The sequence below is a fragment of the Eumetopias jubatus genome, unplaced genomic scaffold, assembly GCF_037043125.1.
Source record: "Eumetopias jubatus isolate StellerSeaLion01/CBP00866 unplaced genomic scaffold, mEumJub1_p1.0 scaffold_5, whole genome shotgun sequence".
NCBI lineage: Eukaryota > Metazoa > Chordata > Mammalia > Carnivora > Otariidae > Eumetopias > Eumetopias jubatus.
Genome location: NW_028274811.1, coordinates 88,918,711 through 88,946,448, shown reverse-complemented (window position 1 = coordinate 88,946,448; position 27,738 = coordinate 88,918,711). Strand labels below are relative to the sequence as shown.

Genomic DNA, 27,738 nt, shown 5'->3' with positions numbered 1-27,738 from the left:
AGGTATCAGTTGGCTGAAGCCCAGCCCTGAGCAGGTGTACAAGGGTGAATGGGTACCAATTGGACCAGTAGGTCCCTGGAGCATTCTGTCTGCAGGTCCCACCAAGCTTCCCCCTTGGGCTAGGTAGGCACCCAGGGAACTTGTTGGCTACAGTTCAGCTCCCTTTAAAACTCTTAGCACAGTGAGTCCAGCTCTGTGGTGGGAGCTGGGGACCCAGATGGAGACAAGGACCCCACCAGTTTGGAGCTCAGTCTGGTAGGGAGACAGAAATGGGAACAGTTAAGACCCAGTGTGATTGGTACTGTGGCAGAGATGATTCTAGAGCTGGTGGGACTGAGGTTCAACACCAAGCAGGGAGACCTCTTGGCCACAAAAGTCTCAGAATCAGTGCCCTCCAGGATACAGAACCAGACGTACCTGGGTGGAGGAGCCAGATGGATGATCCGGGGCCTCTAAGTGGCATAGGATGGCTTGGGGTGGGAGGGGGTGGTGATGGGTGGGTGAAGGAAGTGACTGGAGCCAAAGCCCGTGAGCACCATGCAGGGCTTTGAAAGCCATGTTAAGGATGCGCGGCCTCATCTAGAAGGCAGGGGCATCCCTAAAGGATTTCAGCTGGTTGTATTAGGATGTCTGCCTAGTATGTACAAAAAGCACCCCATGTTTACTTTGGGGAACCTTCTGTCTCAGTCCATGTGATTTTGATGGGGTTACAGATCTTTGGTTGCAAGTGACAGAACTGTCCTCCAACTAAGAGTGTTCAAAGGATATGGGGGAACGTGATAGGAAGAACCAGGACTGGGGTACCTCCAGGGTCTTAGTCACAGACCCCATTCTCATCAGGGTATGATCCCCAGGAGCAAAATGTGACAGCCATATCTGTGTCTGCATCATTAAGCCTGACTGCAAACCCAAGGAGCCCAAAAGGCCCAGCTGGAAATCTGCCCATGGGTGCACTGGGGGAGCAGGGCACTTGGGTTCAAAGGCCCAGCATGATGGCACCCATGGCATGCAGTGAATCCCCCTGATGAAATAGGGTGCTTGTACCCAAACAAAAGGAAATGGATACTGGGTGGCTGAACATACATCCCCTCCCCAGGCATGAAACTGGATTGGTTCACCAATGGACGCTAAGCCAAAATGAGTCCAAAAAGAGTCTTTTGGGGGACTTGCTAGAACTATTGGGAAAGAATTGAAGTTCTGGGGTTGGGTGGCAGGATATAAGCCTAGAGCCGTGGGGGTCATCCTTGCCACCACCTGGGAATTTTCAAAAATGATGCAAACAGAAGAAGGCAGAGTGGGGAGAATATACCATATCTGATACCATTGTTGCGACACCTGGAACCAATTGTAATCAGATAAAATCTACATCTGGACTTCCTTGTTACATGAGTCAAACACCTTTGGGCTCAAGCCTATTTTGGGGTTCTGTCACTTGCAAATCAAAATGTCCCAGCTGATACGGTGGTGGAGGGTGTTTTTGGAAGATCACCGTGTGATAGAGAATTTGGACTGGAAACAGAGAACCCAATTAAGAGATACTGATGAACAGCCAGGTTCAGACGCCCTAGACAGTGGGGCCCTTACTAGGCCTCACCTCTATTCCCTGGGGATGAGCAGGGTCCATGAAGACCGGGGCTATGGGTCCAGCACTGAGTTCTTCCTGTGCCATTTCTTAGTAGACATATGGTGCTGTATGCTCACTGGGGACGCACTGAGAGGGGCCGTGAGTTGGGAGGGGGCCATGTATTGGTGAGTTGTAATAACACTGGGGTGCTTGCCTGCTCCGACCCTTGCCCACCGCATGTGTGCAGTGCCCCCCAGGTTGTGGCCGGGGCGTGGACGTGTGTGTGTGTGTGTGTGTGTGTGTGTTTTCCAGGTTGAACTATGTTATGTGTGTGTCAGGGCCCTTGACCTCAGCTGCTTGGCTTGAGCATCCTGTGTGCTCGGCCGATTGTGTACACCCCGTCTGCCTTCGTGCGCCCGGTTGCGGACAGCCTGTTGCCAGGAGCTGTGCGGCGTGGCGCGTGCATCGCCTGTGCAGGGTGAGCCCGGCGCCCCGCCTGCGAGTCTCCGCGCGGCAGGTGGGTGCCAGGTCCTCAGCCTTCGGCTCCCAGGACAGCCTTCTCGGCGGCGAGTGGCTGGGGGTGGGGGCCCTCTGCCGGCTGCCGCGCGCGCGCGCACGCCGGGCTGGTACGCGCCGTGTACGCGCCCGTGCGCGCGCCCCCCGGCTCCAGCCCTGCGCTCGCAGCCGCCTTCGCTGCCACAGTCAGCTCCCCGGTGCCGCCGCCGCCTCCCCCAGGCAGGGGGCTCTGTCCGTGGGGCCCACGCCACTCGCCCCGAGCCAGGAGGACGAGCTCGAGGAGGATGCCTGGGCCCGTGAGTACCGCGGCGGCGGCGGAACGGGCGGGCCCGGAGCGCGGGAGGAAGATGATCCTGGGCTGAGCCCCTCCCCGCGGGCAGCTCCGCGCTCTGGCCCCGGGTCGCCGCCCCGGACCCCCCCGCCCTGGCCAGCCCTTCCCCCAGCCCACTCCGGAGGGAGGGAGGGAGGCAGGGAGAGAGGGAGGGCGCCAGTGAGCGAGGGAGCCAAAGCCGGGCGCGAGCCGCCACCGGTTCGCTTGGAAACGGTTGCCACAGCAACGGGGTTGCGCTCCCCGGCAACGCGGCTGCGGGGCGGCGACGCCCCCTCCCACCCCTCCCCCACTCCGAGCAGCCTAGGGGCGCAGGGGGAGAGAGGGTGCGGGGACTCCCCCTCGAGCGGTGGGGGTAACTTCGCCAGTCTGGGTGTGCCTGCCTCCACAGCTCGTCGAAGATGGGGGTGGAGGGGGTGAGCGGCCCCGTGGGCACGAGCTGGCTCCCACGTGGCTGCAGTCGTCGCAGCAGGGCTCCTGGGGTGGCTGCAAACGTGGGGGCGGCCCAGCCCTTGGGCCTGCCGCGGGAGGAGGAGGCTTGGAGGCTGGGTACGGCGTCTGCGCTCCGACCCCCCCCCCCCCACCTCTCGCCAGGGAAATGGCCTGACCCGAGTTGGGTGCCACAGAGGCGATGTTCCTTACCAGGGGAGAAGAAAGAAGCTCACATCCCTCCTCCTCATGGCCAGGGCATGTGCCAAACCGCGGCTAGGGCCTGTTGTGGGTTTCTGCTCCGCGTTCCAAGCCACCATTCTCCGGGGAGTGGTGGGAGCAGAGTGGGCAGCAGCAGAGGAAAGGACATTGCTGAGCCAGGGAAGCTGAAGCTCAGGCCAAATGGGAGCGCCCTGGCCCATTGTCTGGATCACAAGTGTCCCTTTCTTGTCTGAGCACAAAGCCCAGACTGTGCTGGGTGGCATGCAGGTTGGCTGGCAGGCAGGCCAGTGCCACATGGAGATGCTCTGTCCTCCAGGGGAGTTCCTCTGGGAGGAGAGCGGCTGCTGAGTCAGAGGAAATGACCTCTGGCTCCTCTCCCAACCTCCCCCAGGCGGCAGCGGCAGGGTGCTGGGGAGAGAAATGGTCCTGCTGCCAGCTGTCCCAGACCTGACTCAGCAGACGCCAGCCTCCAATCACAGACCTTGGACTCAACATCCCAGTGACCACAACCACCCTTGGGTTCCCTCTCCCATCCAGGAGAGTGTCCTGGGCACCAGGGATGACCATCACCCTAGGCATTTGAGGCCTTGGCGTAAGATGCCCTTAGCTGGGTGGTGCCCGGAGTCAGTCTTGAGTCCCCCTCCTGCAGGCAGGAGTGCCTTTGGAATTATTCACAGGTTCCCTTCATTCTGTCCCTGTTCTGTACGAGACCTGTGTTGAGTGTTCTGCATCCATTATCCCCTAAGCCTTCCAACGGTTGTACAAGGTAAGTTTATTATCCCCATTTTAGAGATGAAGACTGCCAAGGCTCAGGGAGGTAAAGTGATTTCCCCAAGGTCACACAATCAGTAAGTGGTGGAGCTAGGTTTCCAGTGACGGTTTCTCAGCAGGCACAGCTGCTCTGCCTGCCACACACCATCTCTTGTGACCCAGGCAGAAGAGAACTGGAGGGCCTTCTAGAGGAGCATTCTAAACTTTCTTTCATAGTCTTCCAGTGAGGCAATTCCTCAGGTCTTTCAAGCCTTGGTACACCTTTCCTTCTTCCAGCAAAATCAGCTAGATTCTTGCTCACTCAGATGCTCTATGGGACTGTGATGCTGCTGGACGGGCTCCCTTCCTCCATTTTCTCTCTGGGTGAACCTGAGCAGTGAGGGCTACCTCAGTTACCTGGGAAGCCCCCAAGCCCCTAGTTTTTGGTTTGGGGGCTCTGTGGCCTGACCCCCTTGCAGCCTTGGCTTGGTCGAATTCAGCAAAAATGGGTCTGTGTAGCGCTGGCTATTGTGGGTGCTCACTCTAGCTCAGGGGCTGGAAACCCAAATGCCTCTTGGGCCCAGGGAGCAACAGAATGAGTGAGGTGGGCCAGGGAACTACTCAGCTAAAGTCTGTCACTACGTGAGAATGTGGACTAGGAATGACCAGATAATTTTTAAGATGAACCAAGAATCCCGACTTTTATGTGAAATCTCCTGGGCTTTAAATTTGGCAACTAGTCAGAATATTTTAAAAAATTGATTGTGGGCCAACAAAACATGCCCATGAGCTGTGTCCTGCCTGAGAGTCACAAGGCCATGACCTCTGGTCCGTGGTAAAGTGATGGCAGTTTTTGCTGGGCCACTCCCAGGCTTGTGTAGATGTAGCGCCATGGGCTGGTTTCCATATTTGAGCCTCTTGGAGCTGCACAGTGCCGGCAACTGGCTTGTCACGTGCAGCTGTGTACACCAGTCTTGAAGTATTTTCACTCCATCAGTTTTGCTCCTCCCTTGGTGGTGCTAGGCCGATCGCATCATCCCTGTCTCACAAGCAAAGAAACTTCAGTGCGGGCATGGGAACAGCTGGGATGGGGCCACGCAGCCCGACCAAGGCAGAAGCAGGATTTTAAAGCCTGGGCTCTCCCTTCAGTGCTCTGTGTGTTCCACCACGCTGCCTCTCGGAGAGGCCGTCCTCATCTCCCCCCAGCCCGCGAGGTGTGGCCCACTCCCTTGGAAGGACAGATATGAATACGGTAGACACTGAGCCACACAGGGCCTCTCGGCCTACAAGCTCTCTTGAGACCTCAGTCCCTGTTGTCTGTTTGCAGTTTCCAAGCTCCGGTTTCCTGGCCCGGTGCCAGGGTGGGGTCACAGAGGTGCTACCTGTAGGCAAGTGTGCCAGGCCAGTACCTTGGCCTAGCTGGAAATGAGGCTCTGGTCAGCGCTATGCCTGGGCCGACTGGCGGCGGCCCTCTCTGGCCTCAGTTCATGTGTCTTGGTGTGGGAGGAGTGTAAAATTGTTACCAGGGCCTGCCTGAAATGCCCTTCCTGCCAGGACAGTGGGCTTTGCAGTCACCTGGGCGTCACAACCACCTGCCTCTGTGGGCCTAAACTGCCCCAGCTCCTTATCTGGACAGTGGGGAGCCACTTCCTGGGTGTCACTGAGAGACTGAATGTGAAGAGGCCAGCAATGGGCCTGGCATGCGCTGGGCATGGAGGACACGGTAGCAGTAACTTTTGCCACCCCATCCTCACTCTGTACACCACATTTCCCCTCCCTCTGCTGTCCCCTGGTCTGCATCCCTGACCCTTCACTTGACCAGCAGCTCTGGCCTTATATCCAGGGAACCTTATGACCCGGAGCCCCTGCTATCTGGGATTCCCTCTGTCTACTGCAGAGCCCCTGACATATGCCTCCATTTCCTTTTATTCACATGGATGTATGGATGCTTCTCTCATTTGTAAACACCCTACTGGGTGATGGCTTCTCTCTCAGTGACTTTTTGGTGAATGGCTGACATTTCCTAGGAGTGAGTGTGATGCAGACCTAGCTCTAGAGGTGTTCCCTGTCCTACGGCTAAAAGACCAAAGAGGGAAGTGGGCAGCTCCAGTTACCCCAACAAGTGGTTTTGGAGCTGCTGCATGCCAGATGACAAGACAGATGCAACCTCTGGAGTTGCACACAAACAACTAGAGTACACTCTCCTATCCCTGGGCTTCTCATCCAAGCCTGGGCAGTGAGGCGGCCTGGAGCTGACTTGTCCAGCAAAGCGACAGTGAGGCCATGAAGCTGAGTAGTAAGTGTGGGAGCAAGAGCTTTGAGGCTGTGTTGCAGGACCCTCGGGGGAAGAAAGCAGGACTCTGAGCAGCTAGGATGGGAACACGGGCTGGTTGCAGAGGGAAGGGCACTGAGAGGTGAGGCAGAAGAGGCCTCGGCAGGAACTCATCCCAGAAGCCATGATCTAGGTCAGTTCTCAAAGTGTGCTCTCTAGACCACAACATCAGTATCTGCTGGGAATCTGTTAAAAATGCAAACTCTTGGGTCCAACCCCAGACCTACCGAAGCAAACGCTGGGAGCAGAGCCCCGCACTCTGGTTTGTTTGTTTGTTTGTTTGTTTAAGATTTTATTTATTTGAGAGAGAGCACATGAGAGGGGGAGGGTCAGAGGGCGAAGCAGACTCCCTGTTGAGCAGGGAGCCCGATGCGGGACTCGATCCAGGGACCCCAGGATCAATACCTGAGCCGAAGGCAGTTGCTTAACCAACTGAGCCACCCAGGCGCCCCCGCACTCTGTTTTAACGAGCCCTCCCTGTGGCTCTGCTGCTCATTCAGGGTTGAGAGGCACCCATCTAGACTGTCTTAAAGAGCTGGACTGCCTCCTGAAATGGTGGGGAGCTGCCAGAGGGTTCAGGCAGGAGAAGGCCTGGGGGAAATGGGCAATGTGGAAAGTGGGTAGGCTGGGCAGGGGCACAGCATGGAAGGAGAGCAGTGGCAAGCATGGCAATAGGGGCCCAGGTGAGAGATGATGGTGGCTTGGCCAAGGCGGTGGCAGGGGGACCAAAGGAAGTAGACAGATGAAGGCACAGTGCACTGAGGGTAAAAAGAACAGAATTTACTTTTTTTTTTTTTTTTTAGATTTTATTTATTTGACAGAGAGAGAGAGAGACTACAAGCCGGGGGAGTGGCAGGCAGAGGGAGAGGGAGAAGCAGGCTCCCCATTAGGCAGGGAGCCCAATGTGGGGCTTGATCCCAGGACTCTGGGATCACGACCTGAGCCGAAGGCAAACACTTAATCGTCTGAACCACCAAGGCGCCCCTACTTTTTTTTTTCTTAAAGATTTTATTTATTTTAGGGAGAGAGAGCGTGAGCAGGGGGAGGGGCAGAGGGAAAGAGGGAATCTCAAGCAGACTCCACACTGAGCTCAGAGCCTGACGCAGGGCTCGATCCCTAAGATCATGACCTGAACCAAAATCAAGAGTTGGATGCCTAACCGACTGAGCCACCCAGGCGCCCTGTAAAAAGAACAGGATTTAGTGGGGGGCGCCTGGGTGGCTCAGTCGTTAAGCGTCTGCCTTCGGCTCAGGTCGTGATCCTAGGGTCCTGGGATCAAGCCCCATGTTGGGCTCCCCGCTCCGCGGGAAGCCTGCTTCTCCCTCTCCTGCTCCCCCTGCTTGTGTTCCCTCTCTCGCTATGTCTCTCTCTGTCAAATAAATAAATAAAATCTTAAAAAAAAAAAAAAAAACAGGATTTAGTGGATGGAGTGATTGGTGGGCCCTTTACTGAGATAAAGGATCCAACAGATCTTTGGCGTCTAAGACTGGAGTGCTGGGGTTCATCATGCAGAGGAGCAATGTGGTAGGTGCCCCCAGCAGTGTGCCAGGCCCCAGAATAAGAAATCTGTGTGACCTTGGGGGACCACTGAAACCCTGTGAGCCAAGTGCTCTCATCTGTCAAATGTGAGGAATGCTAACCTAGTTTGTAGGATGCCTGAGAATGATTTGTGATGTCCAGCCCTCAGGCAGAGTGCCTTAAGGACACACACATCTCTGTGTCCCCAGCTCAGAAGCGACCATCGCAGCACTAATGTTGTTGGGCATCTCCAAATCCTTTGCATGAACTAGCTCAGTTTTCATCATGGTTACTGACAAGGAAACTGGCATCATAGGGCTTAAGATATTCACCTCCTGGGGTCTCGTTTTTTGTCCTCCTGCTATACTCCCAGTGAGTGCATGGCCTAAGAAAACCATACAAAGCAATACACTCACAAATTCTACAAATAAATCAAGATGGAATCCTAAAAAATGTTCAAATAACCTGCAAGAAGGTAAGAAAAGAGAATGAAGAAACAAAACAAATCACAAGATGGCAGACTTAAGGAGGAGTCCCTGTGGAGGCACCACCCCTAGCACACAGCTGGAACTGGACAGGTGCAGCATTTGCCTGGACAGTCTGTAGGGGATGGGGAAGGTGTATGGCTGCAGGCAGGGTCTGTACTGAAGGGCTCCCCAGACAGGCAGGAACATGCAAAGAAGCATGGAGGAAGCTTAGAGAAGCCTGGCCTGTCAGGAGGAGCATCTGGGAAGGTCTGAATGACTCTCTTGACATTTATGTATCGAGCACCTACTGTGGATTAGACGAGATGTACTGAGCAACTCCTGTGGGCTAGACAAAGGCAGGAGGGAAGCCTCAGGCGGGATCCATGCTCTCTGGGCCTGATAGAGCACCACTGAGTGAAGTAGCAGCCCAAGATGGAGGGTTTAGCATCAAACCCCTGCCCACTCAAACTGGGTATTGGCACCAGTGTGACATCAGAGCCTTCCTCTTGGACCTGCAGCGGCCTAATCTCTAAAATATGGCAATGGTTCCTGCCTCCTGGCTGAGGAGCCATATTGGCACCTTGGGGGTCTTGGGTGTGGCCTGCTGCCATGCACCCTAATGCCCAGTTAGCTGATCTGGGCCCCTCACGCCAGAGCCTGTCCTTTATTCCTTGTTAACCTTGGAGCTGCCATCCCGTTTCTCTACCCTATAGCCTTTTCCTACTCTTGAGCTGAGGGCTGGTGGCCAGAAGTGCCAGGGTCTTGTTGGGAAGCAACAGGAAAGTGTTTTGGCTACAACTTGGCCAGTTGGCCCACTGTCTCTATGTCTGCCAAGTCCTCACGTACCAGGTGCTCACATGCACCGGGCTCTTCATCTACATTCCAGTGGCCACATAAGGGAAGGTATTTTGACAGACTCTGGATTCAGACTCAGGCTAAATCCTAGCTCCTCCCCTTATTAGCTGTGTGACCTGAGGCAGGTCATTTCTCTGTCTGAGCTTGTCTCCTCATCTATCAAATGGGCCCCCGCTGAGCAGGTGGTGTTACGTATCACATGAGATTCTGAATGGAAAGGGCCTAGAACAAGGCCGGACATGCAGTAGACGGTTCTTGGCAGGTATTTCTATTTCTAATTCAGCTAAACTCCATCACCTCCAGCCCCAGAAGTACCTTTCTGATCTGAAGCTGTTCCTGCTGTGCAGGCCAAGGGGCCCCCTAGTCAGTGCCAGCTTCCTCAGAGCATTCCTGAAAATTCCTGTGAGCTCAGGAAAAGGAGAACAACAGATTTAATTAACTCCCAGTGACTGGCAGCATCGTGTTTTTATCTGGGCTGCGTCGCCATGGCAGCCTCATGGTAGGGTTGTGGAGGGGGCGGGTGGAGCTATTGTTCTTGCCATTGTCTGTTCTGGAACACAGGCCCAGGAGAAAGGGACTGGCACGGGGACCAAGTGGCACATGGCACAAGGCAGCCACAGAATCAGACAGGAGCCATCTGGGGAGAAGTGTGGGGTGGCCTCTGGCCTGGCTTCCCCCCAGCTTGCTGTCAGAACAGTCTGAGACAGCTTGATGTGGAGCCCCCTGCTTGGGGCTCAGGCCCACTGTGGCTCCAGAGCTAAATGTGTGTGCGCGTTGGACGTGCTGAGAAAGTGGGCTGGGGTGGGGGTTCCATGGGGCTCTTGGAAGAGGCCCACAGAGTAGTTCAAGCAGCAGCACCCTCCCACCCCTGGTTAGGGTTTTGTGGCCAGGCTTGGGTTCAAATTAAGGCACTGCCATCTGTCATTTACACAGCTAATTGTTCCCCCCCCCCTCATCTGTAAAATAGGAATAACTATTATAGTTATCCCAAAGGGTTGTATGTGAAAGCCCTGGGTAGTTAGAAGGCGTTCAAGAAGGGCACACTTCTGTTCTGCGGGGGTGGTGAACAGTCGCCTGCCACCCGTCACTCGGCAGTCAGGGCTCCCTCCTACATACCTCTTAGGATGCAAGGTTCCCCTCTAAACCCTGGCTATGGAGGGGAGGAGGCAGAACTAGACGTGCCCATCTGGAGTGATGAGAGACCAGGTGATACAGTAGCAAATGAGCTACTTTTCCCACCCTCTGCAGAAACGGAAAGGAATTGAGAGGAAGCGATACCGTGCACAGGAGCTAGAAGGGTAGGGCCAAGCGGGGCTGCGAATTGGTAGGAGGCTGGGGAAACGGAGACGGAGCTGGGATCTGACATGCGGAGGCGCCTAGAGGAAAGGAAAAGAGGGAACGGCCCACGCCCGGTGGTGCAGACAAAGGCAGGCCAGTGGCACGCAGTAACAGCAGGAACGACCCCGCCTGAGCCCCCTCTACGAGAGCGGCGACAGCCAGGAGGCCGCAGCGCCGGCCTGGATGTTCCATGCTTTGGGTGGCCAGGGGTAGGAGCGGGTACAAGGCCTAGAGCGCCAGGGGCTGCCAGACGCATGCACTGGGCTGAAGCTGGGCGTCGGTGGGCGGCTTGTGGGGCTGTAGGTGGGCCACCCTTTCCTGGCCGCGCAGCAACCGCCCCGAGACGCCTCTTCAGCGCCCCCGGGGGGTCTATCCACTGGCCTCTGAAACCCTTTCCGAACTGGGGTACCTTCTGGAGTGGCGAACCTCCCGTGCGCACTGAGGCTGTCTGACTTTCGCACGCCCTCTGCTGGCCCGCCTGGAGTCTCCTCGGCTCAGCAACGGCGGCGGCCGGGTCTCAGATCCGGGAAAACCCTACCGGGGAAACCTCGAGGTGTGACGTCATCCTCCTCGGTGACGTCATCGCCCCCCCCCGGGAGTGTGGGGGTTCCCGCAGAGGCGGCTTTCCCGGAACTGCGCAGGGCACCGGCGCGGGCAGGGAAGTCGTCCGGGACTGCAGCGCGCCTTCACCGCGCCCTGTGTCTGTCCTACAGGTCCCGCGCGGCCCCGGGTGAGGCCGGCCCGCGCGCCCACCGGCGCCATGGGAAGGAGCGGGCGCCGCTGCTGCTGTCCCCCGCCGGCGCGCGCACAACTTGAGCCCCGTCGCAGGCAGCCCCCGGCCGCGGGTCCCCGAGTGACGCTGGCGGCGCCTGGGAGCGTGGCGCGGGTCCGGGGCCACGTAGAGGAGCCCAGTGTCCAGTGAAGCAGCCGAGGACCCGCCGCCCCGCCGCCGCCATGGTTATGTCCCAGGGCACCTACACGTTCCTCACGTGCTTCGCCGGTTTCTGGCTCATCTGGGGCCTCATCGTCCTACTCTGCTGCTTCTGCAGCTTCCTGCGCCGCCGCCTCAAACGGCGCCAGGAGGAGCGACTACGTGAGCAGAACCTGCGCGCCCTCGAGCTGGAACCCCTGGAGCTCGAGGGCAGCCTGGCCGGGAGCCCCCCAGGCTTGGCGCCGCCGCCACCACCGCAGCGCGGCCGTCTCGAGGCGCCGGCGCACGGGCATCAGCACGTGCACGTTCACCCGCTGCTGCACCACGGGCCGGCGCAGCCGCACGCACATTCGCACGCACACCACCACGCGCTTCCGCACCCGCCGCCGGCGCACCTCGCCGTGCCGCCGCGGCCTTGGAGCTACCCGCGCCAAGGTGAGTCCCGACTTCCGCCCGGGGCAACGCGGGCCACTGAGGGTGGGCGGGGTCACTGCTGACCAGCGAGGCTTCCAGTGGACAGCCTCCCCGAGAACCTTGGAGGGAGCGGGCTGGGCCTGGGGTTGACGGCTGGCCAAGGCCTCCGCGGGAGGCCGGGGACGGGTGGCCTCAACCTTCGGATCGCTTCCCACTCTGCAGCGGAATCGGACATGTCCAAGCCACCGTGCTATGAAGAGGCGGTGCTGATGGCCGAGCCGCCGCCGCCCTACAGTGAGGTGCTCACGGACACGCGCGGCCTCTACCGCAAGATCGTTACACCCTTTCTGAGCCGCCGCGACAGCGCGGAGAAACAGGAGCAGCCGCCGCCCAGCTACAAGCCGCTCTTCCTGGACCGGGGCTACACGTCGGCGCTGCACCTGCCCAGCGCTCCACGGCCCGCGCCACCCTGCCCGGCGCTCTGTCTGCAAGCGGACCGTGGCCGCCGGGTCTTCCCCAGCTGGACCGACTCGGAGCTCAGCAGCCGCGAGCCGCTGGAGCATGGAGCTTGGCGTCTGCCGGTCTCCATCCCCTTGTTCGGGAGGACTACAGCCGTATAGAGGGGCGCCCGGCGTTCCGGGCCCCACCCGCGGACTCGTGGCCTGACTGCGGGGCTTTTTAAATGCTTCCCTTGGACTGCGGGGGGGTGGGGAGGGAGGGATTTCTTACCCCGTTTGTTACATTTTGAGGATAATAAAGGTGTGTGATCTGGTTTGGTACAAGCGGAGGGGACACCCACTGCTTGCGCCCAAGGTTCTGGTAGCCAGGCGTGCCTGGGCCTTGGTGGGACAGAACCTGAGTGTGCCTTTTGACTACAAACTGGCCTGAGGGTGGGGAACCTAACTTCATAGGCTGGTTCCCCTAGGAGCCCCAGACCCTACCTTCCCTGCCCGTCAGATCACAGTGAAGGCAGCCCCGGTGACCTTGGAGGTGGGAAGAGTTGGGAATCGGGGTCAGGGCAGGCGGCACACCCCAGATCCGCCCCTGAAGGCCCGGAGCAGCAGGCCCGAAGGGATCTGGATTTCTTTATTAACAGACATGAGCACGACCCGTTACAGAAGTTTGTGCTTTCCAAAAAACAGTTACTGAACGTGAAAAAGGAACCCAAGCAAAGAGGGAGGAGTTGGGGAGGGGCCACCCAAAGCCCCGGGCCCCACCAACAGCCCTGACCTGATCCGCGCCTAGGGCCTCCAGCTTGGGACCTGCCCAGCAGGAGGGGGGCAGGAAAGGCCCTGGAAGCTGAGGGGCCCCAGCTGGGCCTGCTTCCTTTGGGCCAGGCGGGGAGGGGTCAAGAGAAGGGCGGGGAGGGGGTCCCAGGGAGCCAGAGCCCACGAGCCATTTATTGCCATGTTTTAAAATTCGTGCAAAATATCTGAAGCCCTGGACAGAGAATACAAAGTGATATTTTTCCAAGAAACATAAAACTAGGAAAAGAGGTGGGGCATTTTCCCACCAGAGCTCCCCCGACGCCAGGCCCCAAGTAGGGTGAGGCCTCCACCCCGGCCAGCTTGAGTTGAGCAGGGAGGACTAAGAGCTACAATCTGGACCGGGCGGGGACGGGGTAGAATTTGCAACAGCGTCTCAACTACCAACGGGAGGAAAACCAGTCAACTGTACAAGTCTCCTATCAATTTTAAAAAAAAGAGAAAAGCTGTAAAAGTCGGGCCCTGTGGGTAGGGAAGCGGCCAAGTCCTGGGCCAGGGCCAGAATCCGGAGTGGGTGCCAGGCGGAGCTGCTGCGAGTGCAGGCGCGGCGGGCCGTCTGGCCAGAGGCCGGCACAGGTGGGCGGCCTTGGCAAGGGCAGCCTGAGGGCGGGCGCCACCGCTAATCACCGCCCTCGAAGCCCTCCTCCTCTTCTGGTACTGGGTCTGCATCCCAGCAGGTGATGTCGATTTCTGTGATGTTGGGAAGGGAGTGGAGTTAAGGAAATGGCCCAGCAGATCCACGGCTGTGTCCCCCAACCCCTGGGAGCTGTGGCTGTGTGTGTATGCAAACACACTCGAACCCAGCACGGCCAACTGATTGTGTGCGTGCGTGCACGCGCATGTTCACGCTTGAACCCAGCAGCCCTACCGGAATCCCCCCATCGCCCACCCCAGTACTACCTGGAGGTTTGTTGTAGAACACAGGAGGCGGGGCCTTTGCGCACGGCTCTTCCGATTGGGCGAACTCCTCCTCCTGTGATTGGCTGAAGTACCCTTCACTGGCCTGCAGGAGGAAAGCTCCAGGTCACTAGGCCCCACCCAGGATGACTAGGGCGGACCTACCAGGCCTGAGCTCGTTTCCCCAGCAACCAGTGATTCCATCAGTGGTTTCCAGGGAAACATATACCTGCCTTGGGCAAAGAAAGCAGAGCTGGCCCAAGGAGGATGAACAGAATGACCCTCCAATAACGGGTCACAGAGAAAGGGGGTACCCCCCTGCTAGAACCCTGACCGCCACCCCTCCCACCAGGCTGTCCCTGCCCCACCTGGGTCCCCTCCTTCTGGGTGGTCTCGCCATTCGTCAGCAGGTGGGGCTCTGGCTCTGGCTCCTGATCCAGCTCCTCTAGAGCCGAGGGCAGAGTTGGGACCTGAGGGGCAGCTAGGGGCTCCCCTTCTAGTTCCTCCTCTGGGTCACAGAAGGTAGCAGGCGGCTCAGGCAGCTCATCAAAATTGAGAAGGTTGGCACAGCCTTTGCCGGCCAGTGGCAGTGGCTCCTCAGCCACCTCGTCTAGCAGGGGTACCTCTGCCAGAGTGACCTCGGCACCCGAGGGAGGTGTGGGGACCCGAGGCTCAGCCTGGGCTGTGGAGGCCTCTTCCCCGTTGCCAGGCCATAGGTCAATGAGGCTGGCAGCGGCGGGGGTGACGGGGGCAACAGCGGTGTGAGCAGTGGCAGTGTCGGTCTCTACGGCCTCAGCAGCCAGGGTGTCAGCTGCAGCGGCGCTGGCCATGGCAGGCTCCAGCGGGGCAGCCAGGATGGCTTGCTCTGGAGATGCCGTGAACATCAAGTCCTCCGTGGGGCTGCCTTGCGCCCGGGGAGGCTCCGGTGCCTGTGGGGGCTCCTCCCCAGGGCCGGCCCAGGCCTGAGGGGCTGCAGCTCTGGCCTCTTTGCTGGTCTCTTCACTATCCAGGCCAGGCCCGGGCTCCTGGGTCTCTGTCATAGCACACATGGAGGACAGACAGGTGGTCAGCTCCCCCAGGAAAGGACGCAGGCCTGGGGACAGCCACCCTACTCTGCTCTGCCCACCCGCTGGGGAGTCAGCAGCTTCCAGGGGAGGAGGCTTCCATAAAGGGCTCCATACAGAGCACCTTCCAGCACACCCCCTGGGCCCTGCTGCCCCTCTATCTCCTAGGGTCTTTCAGCTGCTCGGCAGCCCTGGGAGGCCAGATCCCCGTTCCAGAGAGACACGCCGAGGCTGAGAGACGGCAGGTCTGACCACAACACCAGGGCTCCCCCCGCCGGCCAAAGCCACCCCCAGAGCAGTACAACGTGGGTGATGACTGACTCAGATCCCCGAGAAGGTGCTACCATGGCCACGTGGGGGTCCCAGCCCAGGGACTGGTGGGAGCCCTGGGGCAGCTAGGGCGTAGCCCCTCACTCACCTTGCGGGGGTGGCGGGGGCAGTGGTGGAGGCTGCGAGGACGTGACCTCATCCAGAGCCCGCTCAATCTGTTCGGTGACAGGGGTAGAAGCCGTGCTGGAGTCAGATGGGCTCCGGGTGGGGATGGGGGTAGGTGCCATCCTCCGGTGGCTGTCCAGGTGGCTGCCTGTGGAACAAACCCCCAGGCTGGTCAGGGAGGGCCTGGGAGCCAGGTGGGGCCAGGACTGTCCACCTCGGGGTCTGGCCAGCACCTCCTGTGTGGAGTCTGGGTGGAGGCTGGGAGCCCCCCCAGGCCCCTCAGGGGCCAGACCACAGCTCCAGATCCTATAAGCCAGGCCCCTTGGGGTCAGAGCCCCTTCAGGGCCAGGGGAAAGAGGCAGGTAGTACCTGCTCTGGGGACAAACACCAGAGATCAGCAGTCAGGCTGGGGGAGTAAGGGTGGGGGCACTGCTGGGAAGCGGGGCCCTCCTTACCCCTCCCACTGAAGCCTGGGGCTGCTACCTACATGGGAGGGAGGAAGAGAGGTTTGGGGTGCGGTGACAGGTGATATAGGGAAAGGGAGTCCGTGGAGGGGAGGAGGAGGAAGAGGAGGAGGAGGAAGGCCCACTGTCCGATGCCTTTATGAAAGGGCAGTACGGACGACCTGCCGAGAGAGACAGACAGAGAGAGACAGAGGACAAGAGAGGGTCAGTCTCCCCCACCCCTTGCCCGAGGCCTCACCCGCCCCCAGGGCTGGCCCTAGCCGTCCAAACTGCCTTCAGCTAGGGTGCACAGTCAGCCACGCTAGGCCACAGCCCCAAGCCATCAGATGACTCCCACCAGCACCAGGCACGCACAGCAATGAGCCTGCCACACCAAGCCGGTCCCTAAGCATCATGGGACAGCGGGCCCCAGCCCTGGAACCCCAGCACAGGGCCAAGCACACAGCAGGGGCAAACACGCAGAGCAGCAGACAGAGCGGAAGGGTGCTTTGTGGAGGGAGGTGGGAGCCGCACCACGAGAACCCCAGCAGCGAGCACTGGGTGCAGGGTCCCAGGCTGCTCAAACTCAGGCCCAGGGTCAGAGCCCACCCTACATGCATCCGCAGCCCTTCAGGCAAGACCTAGTTCAACCCCAGCGGGGCCGCTCCCTGCAGCCAGGGGGGATGCCTCAGCCCATGCCAGAGCTGCCCGGATGACCTCTGGCACTACCCACTGCCCAGCCAAGGCCAACACCGACCCCGGCCTGAGCCCCTCTCAGTCCCGCCACTCGGAGCCGGTGGGTGAAAGCACGATGAGTGGCCTTGCCTTCTCCAAGGGGTCCTTGGGCAAGGCTTCCCTTCCAAGAAAGAGCCGCAGAGAGGCTCAGTCCCCAAACCTGAGGAGTGGGGGTCAGGTGGGGGTGGGACCTGGGACTACCTGGCCGGTGGTTGAAGGGCGAGGGTGCATCGCAGCTGCCTGCAGAGGCCGATGCAACTCGTTCCTGCTGTTTGAAGAATTCCCGCGGGTTGTCAGGCCGCTGGGCAATAATGGCTGCTGCCTCCTGGGGGCACAAAGAAGGGGTCAGGGCGGGCCCAGCGGAGGCGAGCCCTGCCCACCTCACGTGCCCTCTTCAAAGCTCTCACCTCTACCTCCGACTCGGACTTCTTCATCTGGGTCTCTTCCTCCTCATCCCGCTGGTCACCCTGGAAACCCAAGGGACAGTGTCCTGGGCACCTCACTCCCCCTGAGCTCTTGGCCTTCTAACAGGCCCCATGTTTTCTCCACAACCTGGCAGGAAGGGGCTTGGAGGTGGCACCTCTGCTCCCTTCACCACCCAGTCACATAGCTCCCCCTCCACCTGCACTGTCACTCCACAGCTCTGCGTCTTCCAGAACGAAGTGCAAGGCCTCCTCAGACCAAGCTCTCTCTCTGTAGCCCCAGAAGTGACCTGCTCGCTGCAATCCCCACCATTCCCTATTGCCCTGCACCAGCTAACTGCACTGCAGTTTTGAGGCTGCAACCCCAGGAGTAAAGGTAGATGGAGCCCCTTGTTTGTCCCACGTTCCCTTCCCCCTTGTCTGATCTGGCCTGTCACCGCTCTAACACCCACCTCCTGCCCTGACTCACCCACACACCCTGTAAGATGTAGCCACAAAGTCTCACTCAGCACGATGTGGTCACAGTTCCTGGAACAGGCACACCATCTCCCCTCTCCATGCCCCTGCACAGGAGCTCAATCTCTCCTGCCCCAAATGCCCAACTCCCACCCCAGGTCCAACTCTTCCCGCTTCCAGCCTCAGCTTGGGCACTGCCTCCTGGGGAAGAGGTCCCTCGCCCATTCAGGTCATTTCTGGGTCTCCACGAGGCGGTCCAGGCACACACCACAGATTACACTGTAGCCTAACTTCCTTTTTCCGGGATCCTTGCCCCATCCTCTGTGGGTAACACAGACCGAGAAGTCGGATCTGCGTATGAGCGGCCAGCACAAGGTTCAGCTGGCACACAACTGCTCAACTGAACTCACTACAGCACAGCTTCTGAATCAGTGCTGCACCTGCTGCTAGTGCGGCAAACGGGGCGGGAGGGGCTGATGCCGAGGGGAGAATAAGCTGCAGGTATGGTGGGGAAGTTACAGGGCTTCTTTGTTTTGCACACATAACCTAAAACTTCAACTTTTCCCTCAGAATACATTAAGAGAATGGCCCTTCCAAGCAACCCCCTCGAGACGGTTGTCACTCCAACCACAGCTCTGCGTCTTCCAGAATGAAATCTCAAGTCCTCCTCTGACCGAGCTCTTTTTCCAATCAAATTTGCCTTGCTCCTCAGCCCACTGGGCTCTAGTCAGGCTCCTTGCCTTCCCATAAATTATATCCCACCAGCTTTTGCTGGTATTCCTGCACTACCTAGGCCGACCTCACTAGATTCCTCTGCCTCGTTCAAAAAAAAGGACTAGAGGGGCGCCTGGGTGGCTCAGTCGTTAAGCGTCTGCCTTCGGCTCAGGTCATGATCCCAGGATCCCCTGGGATCGAGCCCCACATCAGGCTCCCTGATCGGCGGCCTGCTTCTCCCTCTCCCACTCCCCCTGCTTGTGTTCCCTCTCTCGGTGTGTCTGTCTCTGTCAAATAAATAAATAAAATCTTTAAAAAAAAAAAAAAGGACTAGAGGCAAGCTCACCACAAAAGCCTGAACTACCAACAAAGTACAAAACACTGAAACAAATTAGGGCTACGGGTAGGAAAGTGAGATCAATACGCTCATCATAGGGTCAAAGACACTGCTGGGCCTGAGCATTTTGATACATGGGAGCTCCCTGACAGCCCAGGCAAAAAGGGAACTCAGACAAGGAATGCAATTCTTCACAGAGAAAGCAGAACGACAGCTTAAGCAACGGGAAAGCATTTTATGGTTCTAAATTCCAATGTTCTCACATGGGACCTTCTTCAGAGGGCCTGAAGTTGTACGGTCACCACGCTGACCTGCCAGAACATCCACTGTCACTGTCACACGAGCCACACCTTGAAGGGCCGGATGAAACTATAATACAATGGTGTGAGAGTGAGACTCTATATGTGAGACTATAATACAATTGCCTGAGGCACTGACAACTGGTGAAGATGAGTGATCACTTCAGGGGACTCACCATATTATTCTTTCAACGTTGGGGTGCCTGTGTGTGAAATTTTCTGTCAAAATAAGCTTTTTCAGAGTGATCTTGCTCTGAATGGATAAACAACATGTGGCATATACATACAATGGAATATTATTAGCCTTAAAAAGGAAGACATTCTGACACATGAACCTTGAAGACACTGTGCTAAGTGAAATAACCTAGTCACAAAAAGAAAAAAAAATTACGATTCCATTCAAATGAGGTACTTAAGAATAGTCAAATTCACAGACAGCAGAAAGGCAACTGCCAGGGGTCTGGGGGAGGAGAGAATGGGGAGTGAGTGTTTAATGCGGACAGTGTTTCAGCATGGGAAGACGAAAAAAAAATTCTGGAGGTAAACAGTGGTAACAGCTGTACGATGTGAATTTGTTGGGAATCTTAATGCCACTAAAATGTAATCTTAAAAATCGTGAAGATGGCCCATTCTACGGACCTTTTGGCACAATTCAAAATAAACCTGCTTCATCAATTACTTTTGTAAAAAGTCTTGCCTACCTTGTCCTCCACTGTTTTCTAACCCCTGGCACGTGGTACATGCCAAAGGTGTGCCGAATGAATGGTTGCAGCTGGAGCTCACTAACTGCACGGCGTCTCCACCCCCAGGGCTGGCGTGACTTCATGCCTGGGGCTGCAGGGCTGTCTGGTCTCCGCCCTCCCAGCCTCCTGTCTGGGTCCTCATGGCACAACCGACCATCTCGACCGTCCCAGTCCAGAGAACCGCCCACCTCCCATCCAGAACTATACCATGCTCCGGCCTGAATGACCTTCGCTATTTCAGAAATACAAAATTCCATTCAAAGCATGGAGACTCAACTCCCAATACAATTTTGTGGGCCACCCCAAGGTTTGGAGGTCAGACAGCACCCTCAGGACGACACACACATGTGCACAGGTGCTCTGAACGCTGGCCCAAACTCATTCATGGGGCTCTGTGGCACAACTGTGGTGGGGGCCAGGCCTCCAGCCCCCAAAGCACAGGAAGCCTGTCTAATCCACCCCAGCCTCTCAGGCTTCACTGGGAGGGGCGGGGGCATGGGGGGTGGCGCCTGGTCAGTGAGGGTCTGGGTCAAGGAAGATTTTCTCTTTCAGTCTACAGAATAAGCTTCTTCAAAGAGGTCTCCTTCCCCAGCCAGGGAACAGAGACCCACATGATTGGGTGACAGGCCTGACACTCTATGACACTCCGTGCCCATGCAGAGGTACTCCGAACACCCAGAACTGTCCCCAAGCCCCTGATAACCTTCCCCCCCGCCACTCCACGCCCCCCTCCCAAGGCGCAGGAACACAGGGACCATTCTCACATCCCCTCACCAGGGGACCGGGAGCCCTGGCTAAAAACTCACAAAGATAGACTGCTCCTTCAATCGCCGCTTGGCCTCCTCGGCTTCTAAAGTCTGCTGTTTCCTCCTGGAACGAGAAGGAGCAAGCACACCTTGGGGCGGGTCCGCTCGCGGCTGAGCAGGCGGCCTAGGGCGGGGCAGGGCCAACCTGTGCTCCTCGATCTGCTGCTCCCGCTCACGGTAGCGCCGCTCCCGCTCCTCCTGCTCCTGGCGCTCCTGCTCCATCCGCTCTTGCTCAAACCTCAGTCTCTCATCCAAGGCCTTCTTCCGCTCCTCCTCCTTCCTCAGCTCTTCCTCCTTCTGCAACGCCCCCCACGCCAAGGCAGTGCAGGCCCTGAGCTGGGGCCTGCCCCTGCCCCTCCAGCCCATCCCCAACCCAGGACCGGGGAGGTTCTGGTTCTGGGAATTATGCCTTATGGGCTTAAGGCCAAAAGGGCTCCCTCTTTCAGCTGGGGTAGCACACAAGACGGGGACGCGCTGTTTAAGGGAGGGACTTGGGGACAGAGCCCAGAGCCATGCCTTGGGGCGGGGTCAGGGAGGGGCAGCTCAGCCTGAAAGCTGGGGGCGGGGCCCACACCTTGGCCTGCTCCCAGAACTGCTCGCGGTTAATCCGCTTCATTTCCACAGCTGCATCAGTTTTCTGATAGGTGGTGCCCTGCAGAGTGAAACAGCTTGGCATGAGCGGGCGGGAGGAGCGGGCCGAGTGCTCTGGGAGCTCCCATTCACAGAGTGTGAGGACTGACTGGCAGGGAGGGGGCGGACGAAGCCCGGGCAGGCCAGCCAGCCCCGGACACACACTGACCACCGGCTCGGCGCTGTCATCCTCCCGCAGCCGCAGTCGGTGCAGCACGGGGCTGGAGAGCCGCGCCAGCCCGTTGGAGAGCCGCTGTCCGATGGCACCCGCATCTATGTCTTCCACGCTGCTGGCATTCACGATCACATCGACACCCTGCAGCAAGAAGGCGTGTTCAGGCGGCATGGCGCCATCCCGTGACCACCACCAGCCTGGAGACCCTGCCCCTGGGAGTCTGGCCCCACCCCCACGAGCCCCGGCCCCACTCGCACCTGGAAGAACTCAGCCACCTTAGCCACGTGGCTGGCACAAGCGCATTTTCGGGCATCAGGCACATCTTCACCAACCTGCAAAGTACCCAGCAAAGAGGGGGTCGGGAAAGGACAAGAGCGGGAGCAGCCTGAGGCCCTGGGCTCTCTTCCCAAAGGGCTAGTGGGGCTCTCGCTGGTGATGTCAGCAGGAGAAGTGGGGAGGAGGGGACCTGTTCTGGGGCCTTTCCTCCCTGCCCCAGCCCACAGCTGCATACCCAGTTGATGAGCACATATTTTGGCAGAGCAGCCTGGGAGTCCTTGACGCTGCAGAAGCCGTACATCACCTTCTGGTTCTCAAAGTGGCCGGAGAGCTCCTGCAAACCCCCATCTGGGGGAATCAGGAGGGTATCAAGCAAGACTCCCCATCTCCTGAGCCCTTACCCTGCAAAGGGCCCGGAACCCGAAAGAAAGACTCCTCTCATGGGCTCTGACAGGCACACCCAGAGATATGGAGGTCCCACAGCTCTGTGCTGGTGTGAATAGGGACAACAGGCAGGAGCAAGCTTTGTCTCTGAATCCCCCAGGGCCCTATTTAGGACTGAGGAAGTGTTTGTTCTTCACACGTCCCATGTCTCACTCATCGCACATCATCACCTCTCACACAGCGCTATGCCCAGTGAGGTAAAATAAAACCCCTGGGCTCTGGAGAAAGTGGATGTGATCTGGGCCATCCCTGCCAGGCCCCTTCCCTCCTGGCTGTGTGACTTTGGGCAAGTCACTCTCCGTCTCTGGAAGCTCAGTCTTCTCATAATCAAAGAGCAAGCAAGGCTCCCTCCCTCCCCACCCTGAGGATCTTCGGGATGGCTGGAGGAAGGACACAGGCAGACAAGTGTGGGTTGGCTGGCTGCAGGCAGGGAGATGGCCCTGAGCCAGGAGGGTGGGGAAGAAAACAACCGGAGGAGGGGGCGGAGAGAAAGGCAAAGGAATGGCTGGAATTCTTACCTCCTGATGCTGCAAGCTTGAGGTCATCTGAGCCATCCTCGTATGTGTACAGAGCCCTGGGGAGAGGGAGGGGTGGCTCAGAGTACTGACAGGGCCCAGGCCGCCAATTTTGGGTGGGGATGGCCCTGGGGAGAAGGAGGGACCCAGAGCAGGCAGGACAGGAGTAGGGGTTCTGGTCCAGCACTGCCATGTCATCATGACAGCAGGGCTAGGCACCAGTTCTGGCTGGAGCCCAGTTGGGAGGCAGCCTGGGACTTGGTAGAGGGAGGCTCGAGTCAGGAGGGGAGTAGGCAAGGGGGCAAAAATCGCTGCCTGGTCGCTGGCTTTGAGGGAGCCCATGTGTCCCGTTCTCAGAGCTCAGGCCCTGGCAGCCTACAACCCAGTGAGCGGGTGTTAGATGGAGACTCCAAGGCGACGGTTCCTTGGTTACCGTTCCCTGGCTACCACGATCCTCAGCCCCCATTGGCCGGCGCTGGGAACCTACCTGGCGTGTTCTTCAAGTACCCACCGCCCCTCCCCCCCATGGCAAGGGAGGGGGAGGAGAACCTGGTGCTCTCTTTGCTGGGCGTCCCTCGGTAACCATGGCAACCTGGCAATTGGCACATGCTGGGGCCCACCCCAGCCACATTCTCCTGAACACAAAAGACCCTGGGGACATGCCCTTGGCCTCAATCTCCACCTCTCAGAAATGGGGATGAGGTCACTGAGGTCACTCTTGCCCAGACTCAGACCCCTGGTGGGCATGTTCTCCTGGCCTCCGGCTCCTAGGCCTCTGCCAGAGCTGAGAAGGCCCTGGCCTCCTGGAAATGCTGGCCTTTCCTTCTGCCTTAGCTTTACCAGAAAGCTGACCCTAGCAGCCTTCCTCCTTCCCCCTCCTCCCTGGCTTTTTCTGCCCTGGCGTTTTCTCCCTAGCCGCACCGGCACAGCAGCCATGTCACGGAAGGGAAGGCAGAGACGTCTCCTCCTGAGAACCCAGTGGGGCAACGGAGAAGGGCCTTGTCCCGGAGGCTCAGGAGGTCTCAAGCCCCTTCCCCATGCTTTCCTTTCCCTACTTGCAGGGGAGGTTGGGGGGGGGGCTAGAAGAGGGGGAGGCAGAGTGATGGAGAAAAGAAAGGGAGGGAGAAACAGGGAGAGAGGAGGAAGAAAGAGAAAAGAAAAGAAGGAAGTGAAGGGATGAAGAGAAAAATGAAAGGGGGGAGAGAGGGAGGGAAGGGGGAGGAAGGGAGAGCGGGAAGAGCAGGAGGGAAGGAGGGAGGAAGGGAGGAGGAGGGAGGAGAGAGGGAGGAGGAAAGGAGAAGGAAGCCCTGGCCCAGTCTCATGAGGTCAGCACAAGTCACTGCCAGGGCCAAATGGCCCCCCAGCCCCCACCCCCACCTTCTCCGGGAGGCCTCCCTCCGGAAAGAGACACAGGTGGACTGTGGGGCTGGGAAGCTCCCCGTCCAACTGTTGCCTGGGCCCCAACCCTGGCAGCTGCTTCTCAACACAGCTGTCCCACCACCTGTCTGGCTACCCTAACCCACCACTGGGAACAAAGGGCCCTCAGAGAAGCAGGGGTCTGCCCCTCTCCACTCCACAGACCAGAAACAGAGGCAAAACTCAAAGACCCTGGGTGCCAGACACTGCTCTAGATAGCACCCCTCCGTGGGACTTGTCAGCCTCTCTGAGGGCCCAGGGACACTGGCCCTGCCAAGGACCCCTTCCATCCTCAACCCTTACCTACCCGCCTCTGGCCATCTTTCCTGCTAACAGCCACAGCCCTGGCAGAAACCAGGCCTAAGTTCAAAGCCTTCAGCAGGCCTTCAAACCCTGAGCTCTGCCCCCGCCTGCCTTTCCAACTAGACCTCCAGATCCGTACCAAACACTTGGGATGCTGGATGGCTCCCTGATCCCAAACACAATTCTAGATGTTTCCCACCCGGGGGTCCTCTGCATATGTGGTTCCTTCCACAGGAGGGCCAGACCTACTTCTCTACCTCCTGGCTCACTCCTGGCTGAAATCCCTCAGGGACCCAAAACCAGCTCCCAAGGAAGCCCTGCCCTAAGCTGCACCTCCCCAGAGCACTTACCATACCCCAGCAGGGATGGCAAGAAGCCTCCGAGCCCATCCCACATCTCATTCGATCTGTGCTTCTCAAACACATCAGAGGCAGCCCAGGCCTGAATGGGTGGGAGCTGGTGAAGCCACAAGGTGTCAGGATGGGGGACCCAGGAATCTATATGTCTCTCCAGCTTCAACCCCTGGAGACAGACAATGCCTCTCACTGCAAGCTGTGTGAGGTGGAGACATCTGATTCAGTCAAATCAACACCTACCACTCACTGGGTCCCGGGGCCAGCACAGGGCAGCACCGGTAGGTATCTGTGATACTGACATGAACTCTGAGAAGCGACCCAGGCCAGAGACACTGGACTTGGGTGAGGTGGGGCTGGAATGTAGCCAGTCCAGGGAGATCCTGCATTCAGCTGAGGTGGGGGACCAAAGGCACGTGGACCCCTCAGGACAATCCCACTCTCAGGATGTCGGAGCTGGAAGGGCCTTGGGGGTCCCGGATATGGCAGAGTCCCATCCCCTTTCTCTTTTCAAGAGGACCAGAGAGGAGCAGACACTTGTGTGTGGTCCACACAGTGAGCAGTGTCACAGCCGGGGCAATGGTCCATTTTAGAGCCTCTGCCACCTAGGAGTGGCCTCCCCCTAGGAGGCAAGGTAAGGGAGGGCAGTGCCAAGCCCCTTGACCAAGACAGCAACTATACCCAAGATGCCCTCCTCTGGCCTCTGAGTGCAGAGTCTGGCCCTGAGTCTTGAGACTCCACTGTACCCCGGGCTCTGTACTGGGCACTGGGGGCACTCATGCCCCACTCTGCAGGATGTCACACCCTTTTCACAACATGCTATCTAGGCCCTCGGGAGCGAGCAAATGTGTGTGTGTGTGCGAGGGTACGTGTGTACGTATGTGTGTGTCCCCCACACACAACCCAGATGGGGGTGACGCATGCCAATGATGAATAACTTGCTTTGGCCACATGGAGGCTGCTGGGAGGTGGGAGCCCAGGCCTCTGCTAAGCAGAATGTGGCCCAGCAATGGTTGTGTGGCCCTGCACTGGGCTGCCAGAGTCCTGCTGTTGGGAGGTTAGAGGGAAATGGGGTGATGGTAGACAGCAACCACCAGACCAGAGGGCGAGAGGGGGGTTTTAAGGTGGGCTGTGCCTCTCTGCAGGCAAGGCCCCCTATTCCAAGCCTAGCTCCTCCACTGGGCCAAGCCGGCCACTTGTCCTGAACTCCTCCCATGATCTCAACCCCCTTGGGGCAGGGCTGGGACAACGGGTGGGCCGCCTGCCGGCTTAGCCTGTGCTGGCCTCTCCTGTGACTGACCTGGAGGACATGAGAACTTGTCTCCCGCGTCCATCCCTCCAGGCCTGGCTGCCCGCCAGTGCTGCAGTACCATGGCATGGACGCCTGGCCATCTTGCCCGGACTCCAGCCCCCAGGTCAGTGTCCCTGCCCAACTGCCCTCCTAGGATGAGGGTGAAGCCAGCCCAAGTGAGGTCCCTCAGACCTATCCTCACTCTGTGCCTCAGTTTCCTGCCTTCCAAGAGAAGATCAGGCCTAGAGAACAGAATGGGCACCTGTCCCAGGACAGAGTATTTTGGAGGAAGAGGATTCCTGAATGGGGCAGTGTGGGACCCCTTTGCTTTCCTGCCCCTCCAGCGGACTCCGGCCGGAGAGCAGGTGGTCCATGCCCTCCCACAGCTCAGGGGAAGACAACAGCAGGGGAAGGGGGAGACGGTAGTTCAGCTTTTCCCCCACCAGGGAGCTGAGAGCCTCTGGCCACAAGGCCATGAAGCTTAGGGGCTCATTGGATCTACTCACTCTCTCATTCCTCTTTCGGGCCTCCCTCCACACTTGTGCGCCTGAGAGCTTGCCCTCAGGGACCCCAGTGGTCACCTCACCAGGCAGTTCAGTCCCCATGGCATCTCCCAGCCCTGCGGGAGATCTAGTACCCGCAACCCCCTTCGGGGTCGGGGAGAGGAGGACTCATCTCTGCCTCCTCTGCGACCCCTGAGAGGAACAGGAGTCGCTTGGCGGTTGCTATGTGGCAGTGAACGTCTTTCCATCACACTCCAACTCCGAGAGGCCCCCGGTGGGCGGGGCGCCCCGGCCCCCAGCCCGCTCCGCTCCTCCCCCGCCCTAGCTTTCCTTTGTGCTGTGGCCGGGCCGGGCTGGGCCAGGCAGGCTGCGCTGGCTCCGCGGGCTCGGAACCCCGCCTCGTCCCCGCACGGTCCTCGCCCGCTCGAAGGTGGCGAAGGTGCCCTTGGCCGCCCCGTGCACACCTGTCCCCCGGGCCCAGAGCGGGAGGGCAGAGGGCGGGGGATGGGCTCCCGCAGGGCCATGCGGCCCCAGGCCACACATCTGGACCCTGCGTCTCCCCGGCCGGCGTCCGGCCACCGCTCCCACCGCGCAACTTGGACCGCCTGTGGGCGCTCGGGGCCCGGCAGTGCCCCGCCTGGCCCGGCCCGGCCCCTCCCCCGGCGCGCACAAAGGCAGCCCCTCCCTGGCCCTCCCGGGCCGCTGCACCATTTCGGAGTCTCCCCCTCCCTTCCCAGCTGCAGGGCGGCGGAGCCGGGTGGAAACAAAGGCGCGGTGGCGGCGGCGGCGCGGGGACAAAGGGGCCGGGGGGCGGGGGCGGGGGGCTCACCAGTCGGCCGCGCTCTCCTCCCGAATCACCTCCTCGTACGCCGCCAGCAGCTCCAGGCGGTGGCCGCTGAAGCTGACGCCGGCCATGCTGCTGGCCGGACCGAGGCCGAACGGACAGACGCACAGACGGACGGACGTCCAGAGGAGGAGGGAAGGAAAGGAGTCGCCGCCGCCGCCGCCTCGAAGCCTCTGCAGTGTTGCGAGCGGAGCGAGCCAGCGGCCGGGGGAGGGGAGCCGGCCGGCGGGGGGCGGGGGGCGCAGGCTCCGCCCGGCTCGCTCCCTCCGCGCGCTCGGTCCTAGCGCCGCCCCGGCCCGGCCCAGGGGGGAGGGCCGCCCCCCCTTCCCGGCCTGCCCCGGGGCGCCCCCACGCCCCTCACCCACAGCCCCTGCGCGCCGCGCCCCGCCGCGGATCTGCCCTTCCGCTCCCCAGGCGTGTCTCACCCACGTCCCAAACCCTCGCCTACCGTGTTCCCAACGTAGGCGCTCACCCTCTTCCCCAGCCCCATACCCCGCGGACTCATCTCTGCCTCCTCCGCAGGCGGTGACCCCACCTCACCGCGATCCCCGTCTGCAGCCACTACCCAGGCCCGGCTTCACCCCTCTCCTTTCCAGCTCCTGGTTCCAGTCCCAAATCCACTTCATTCCAACTGGGCCCAGCCCCACTCCGTGCTTAATTTCTCCCCGCCCCAGCCTCACCCCCCATTCCTGGTCCATTTCCGTCCCA

General features: G+C 59.4%; 3 protein-coding genes across 5 annotated transcripts in view; 2 read left to right on the top strand and 1 right to left on the bottom strand.

Moving 5' to 3' along the window:
• GRK6 (G protein-coupled receptor kinase 6) overlaps positions 1–11,113 on the top strand; it is a 28,071-nt gene extending 16,958 nt beyond the window's left edge. Inside the window, exon 16 of the mRNA XM_028102825.1 lies at positions 11,033–11,113. Coding sequence (XP_027958626.1) covers positions 11,033–11,053 — 21 coding nt within the window. The 3' untranslated portion in view covers positions 11,054–11,113. The remainder of the gene's footprint in view (positions 1–11,032) is intronic.
• Positions 11,114–11,270: 157 nt separating this feature from the next.
• PRR7 (proline rich 7, synaptic) lies at positions 11,271–12,486 on the top strand. Its single transcript, XM_028102828.2, has 2 exons — positions 11,271–11,685; positions 11,887–12,486. Exons 1-2 carry the CDS (start codon positions 11,274–11,276, stop codon positions 12,282–12,284), a joined length of 810 nt encoding a protein of 269 aa, XP_027958629.1. The 5' UTR covers positions 11,271–11,273; the 3' UTR covers positions 12,285–12,486.
• Positions 12,487–12,677: 191 nt separating this feature from the next.
• Positions 12,678–27,243, bottom strand: DBN1 (drebrin 1). Of its 3 annotated transcripts, XM_028102770.2 has the most exons (14): positions 27,016–27,243; positions 22,324–22,379; positions 21,597–21,709; positions 21,343–21,417; positions 21,080–21,226; positions 20,855–20,932; positions 20,426–20,577; positions 20,281–20,344; positions 16,911–16,970; positions 16,705–16,828; positions 15,309–15,473; positions 14,195–14,859; positions 13,830–13,932; positions 12,678–13,619 (listed from the first exon to the last, which is right to left on the bottom strand). In XM_028102770.2, the coding sequence occupies exons 1-14, from the start codon at positions 27,099–27,101 to the stop codon at positions 13,549–13,551; spliced, it is 1,959 nt and encodes a 652-aa protein (XP_027958571.1). In that variant the 5' UTR covers positions 27,102–27,243; the 3' UTR covers positions 12,678–13,548. The 3 variants fall into 3 exon arrangements, with proteins under 3 accessions (XP_027958571.1, XP_027958572.1, XP_027958573.1); XM_028102771.2 differs by lacking the exons at positions 20,281–20,344; positions 20,426–20,577; positions 20,855–20,932; ... (3 more) ...; positions 22,324–22,379; positions 27,016–27,243 and adding an exon at positions 17,395–18,339; XM_028102772.2 differs by lacking the exons at positions 20,281–20,344; positions 20,426–20,577; positions 20,855–20,932; ... (3 more) ...; positions 22,324–22,379; positions 27,016–27,243 and adding an exon at positions 17,403–18,339.
• Between the last annotated feature and the right edge of the window lie 495 nt (positions 27,244–27,738).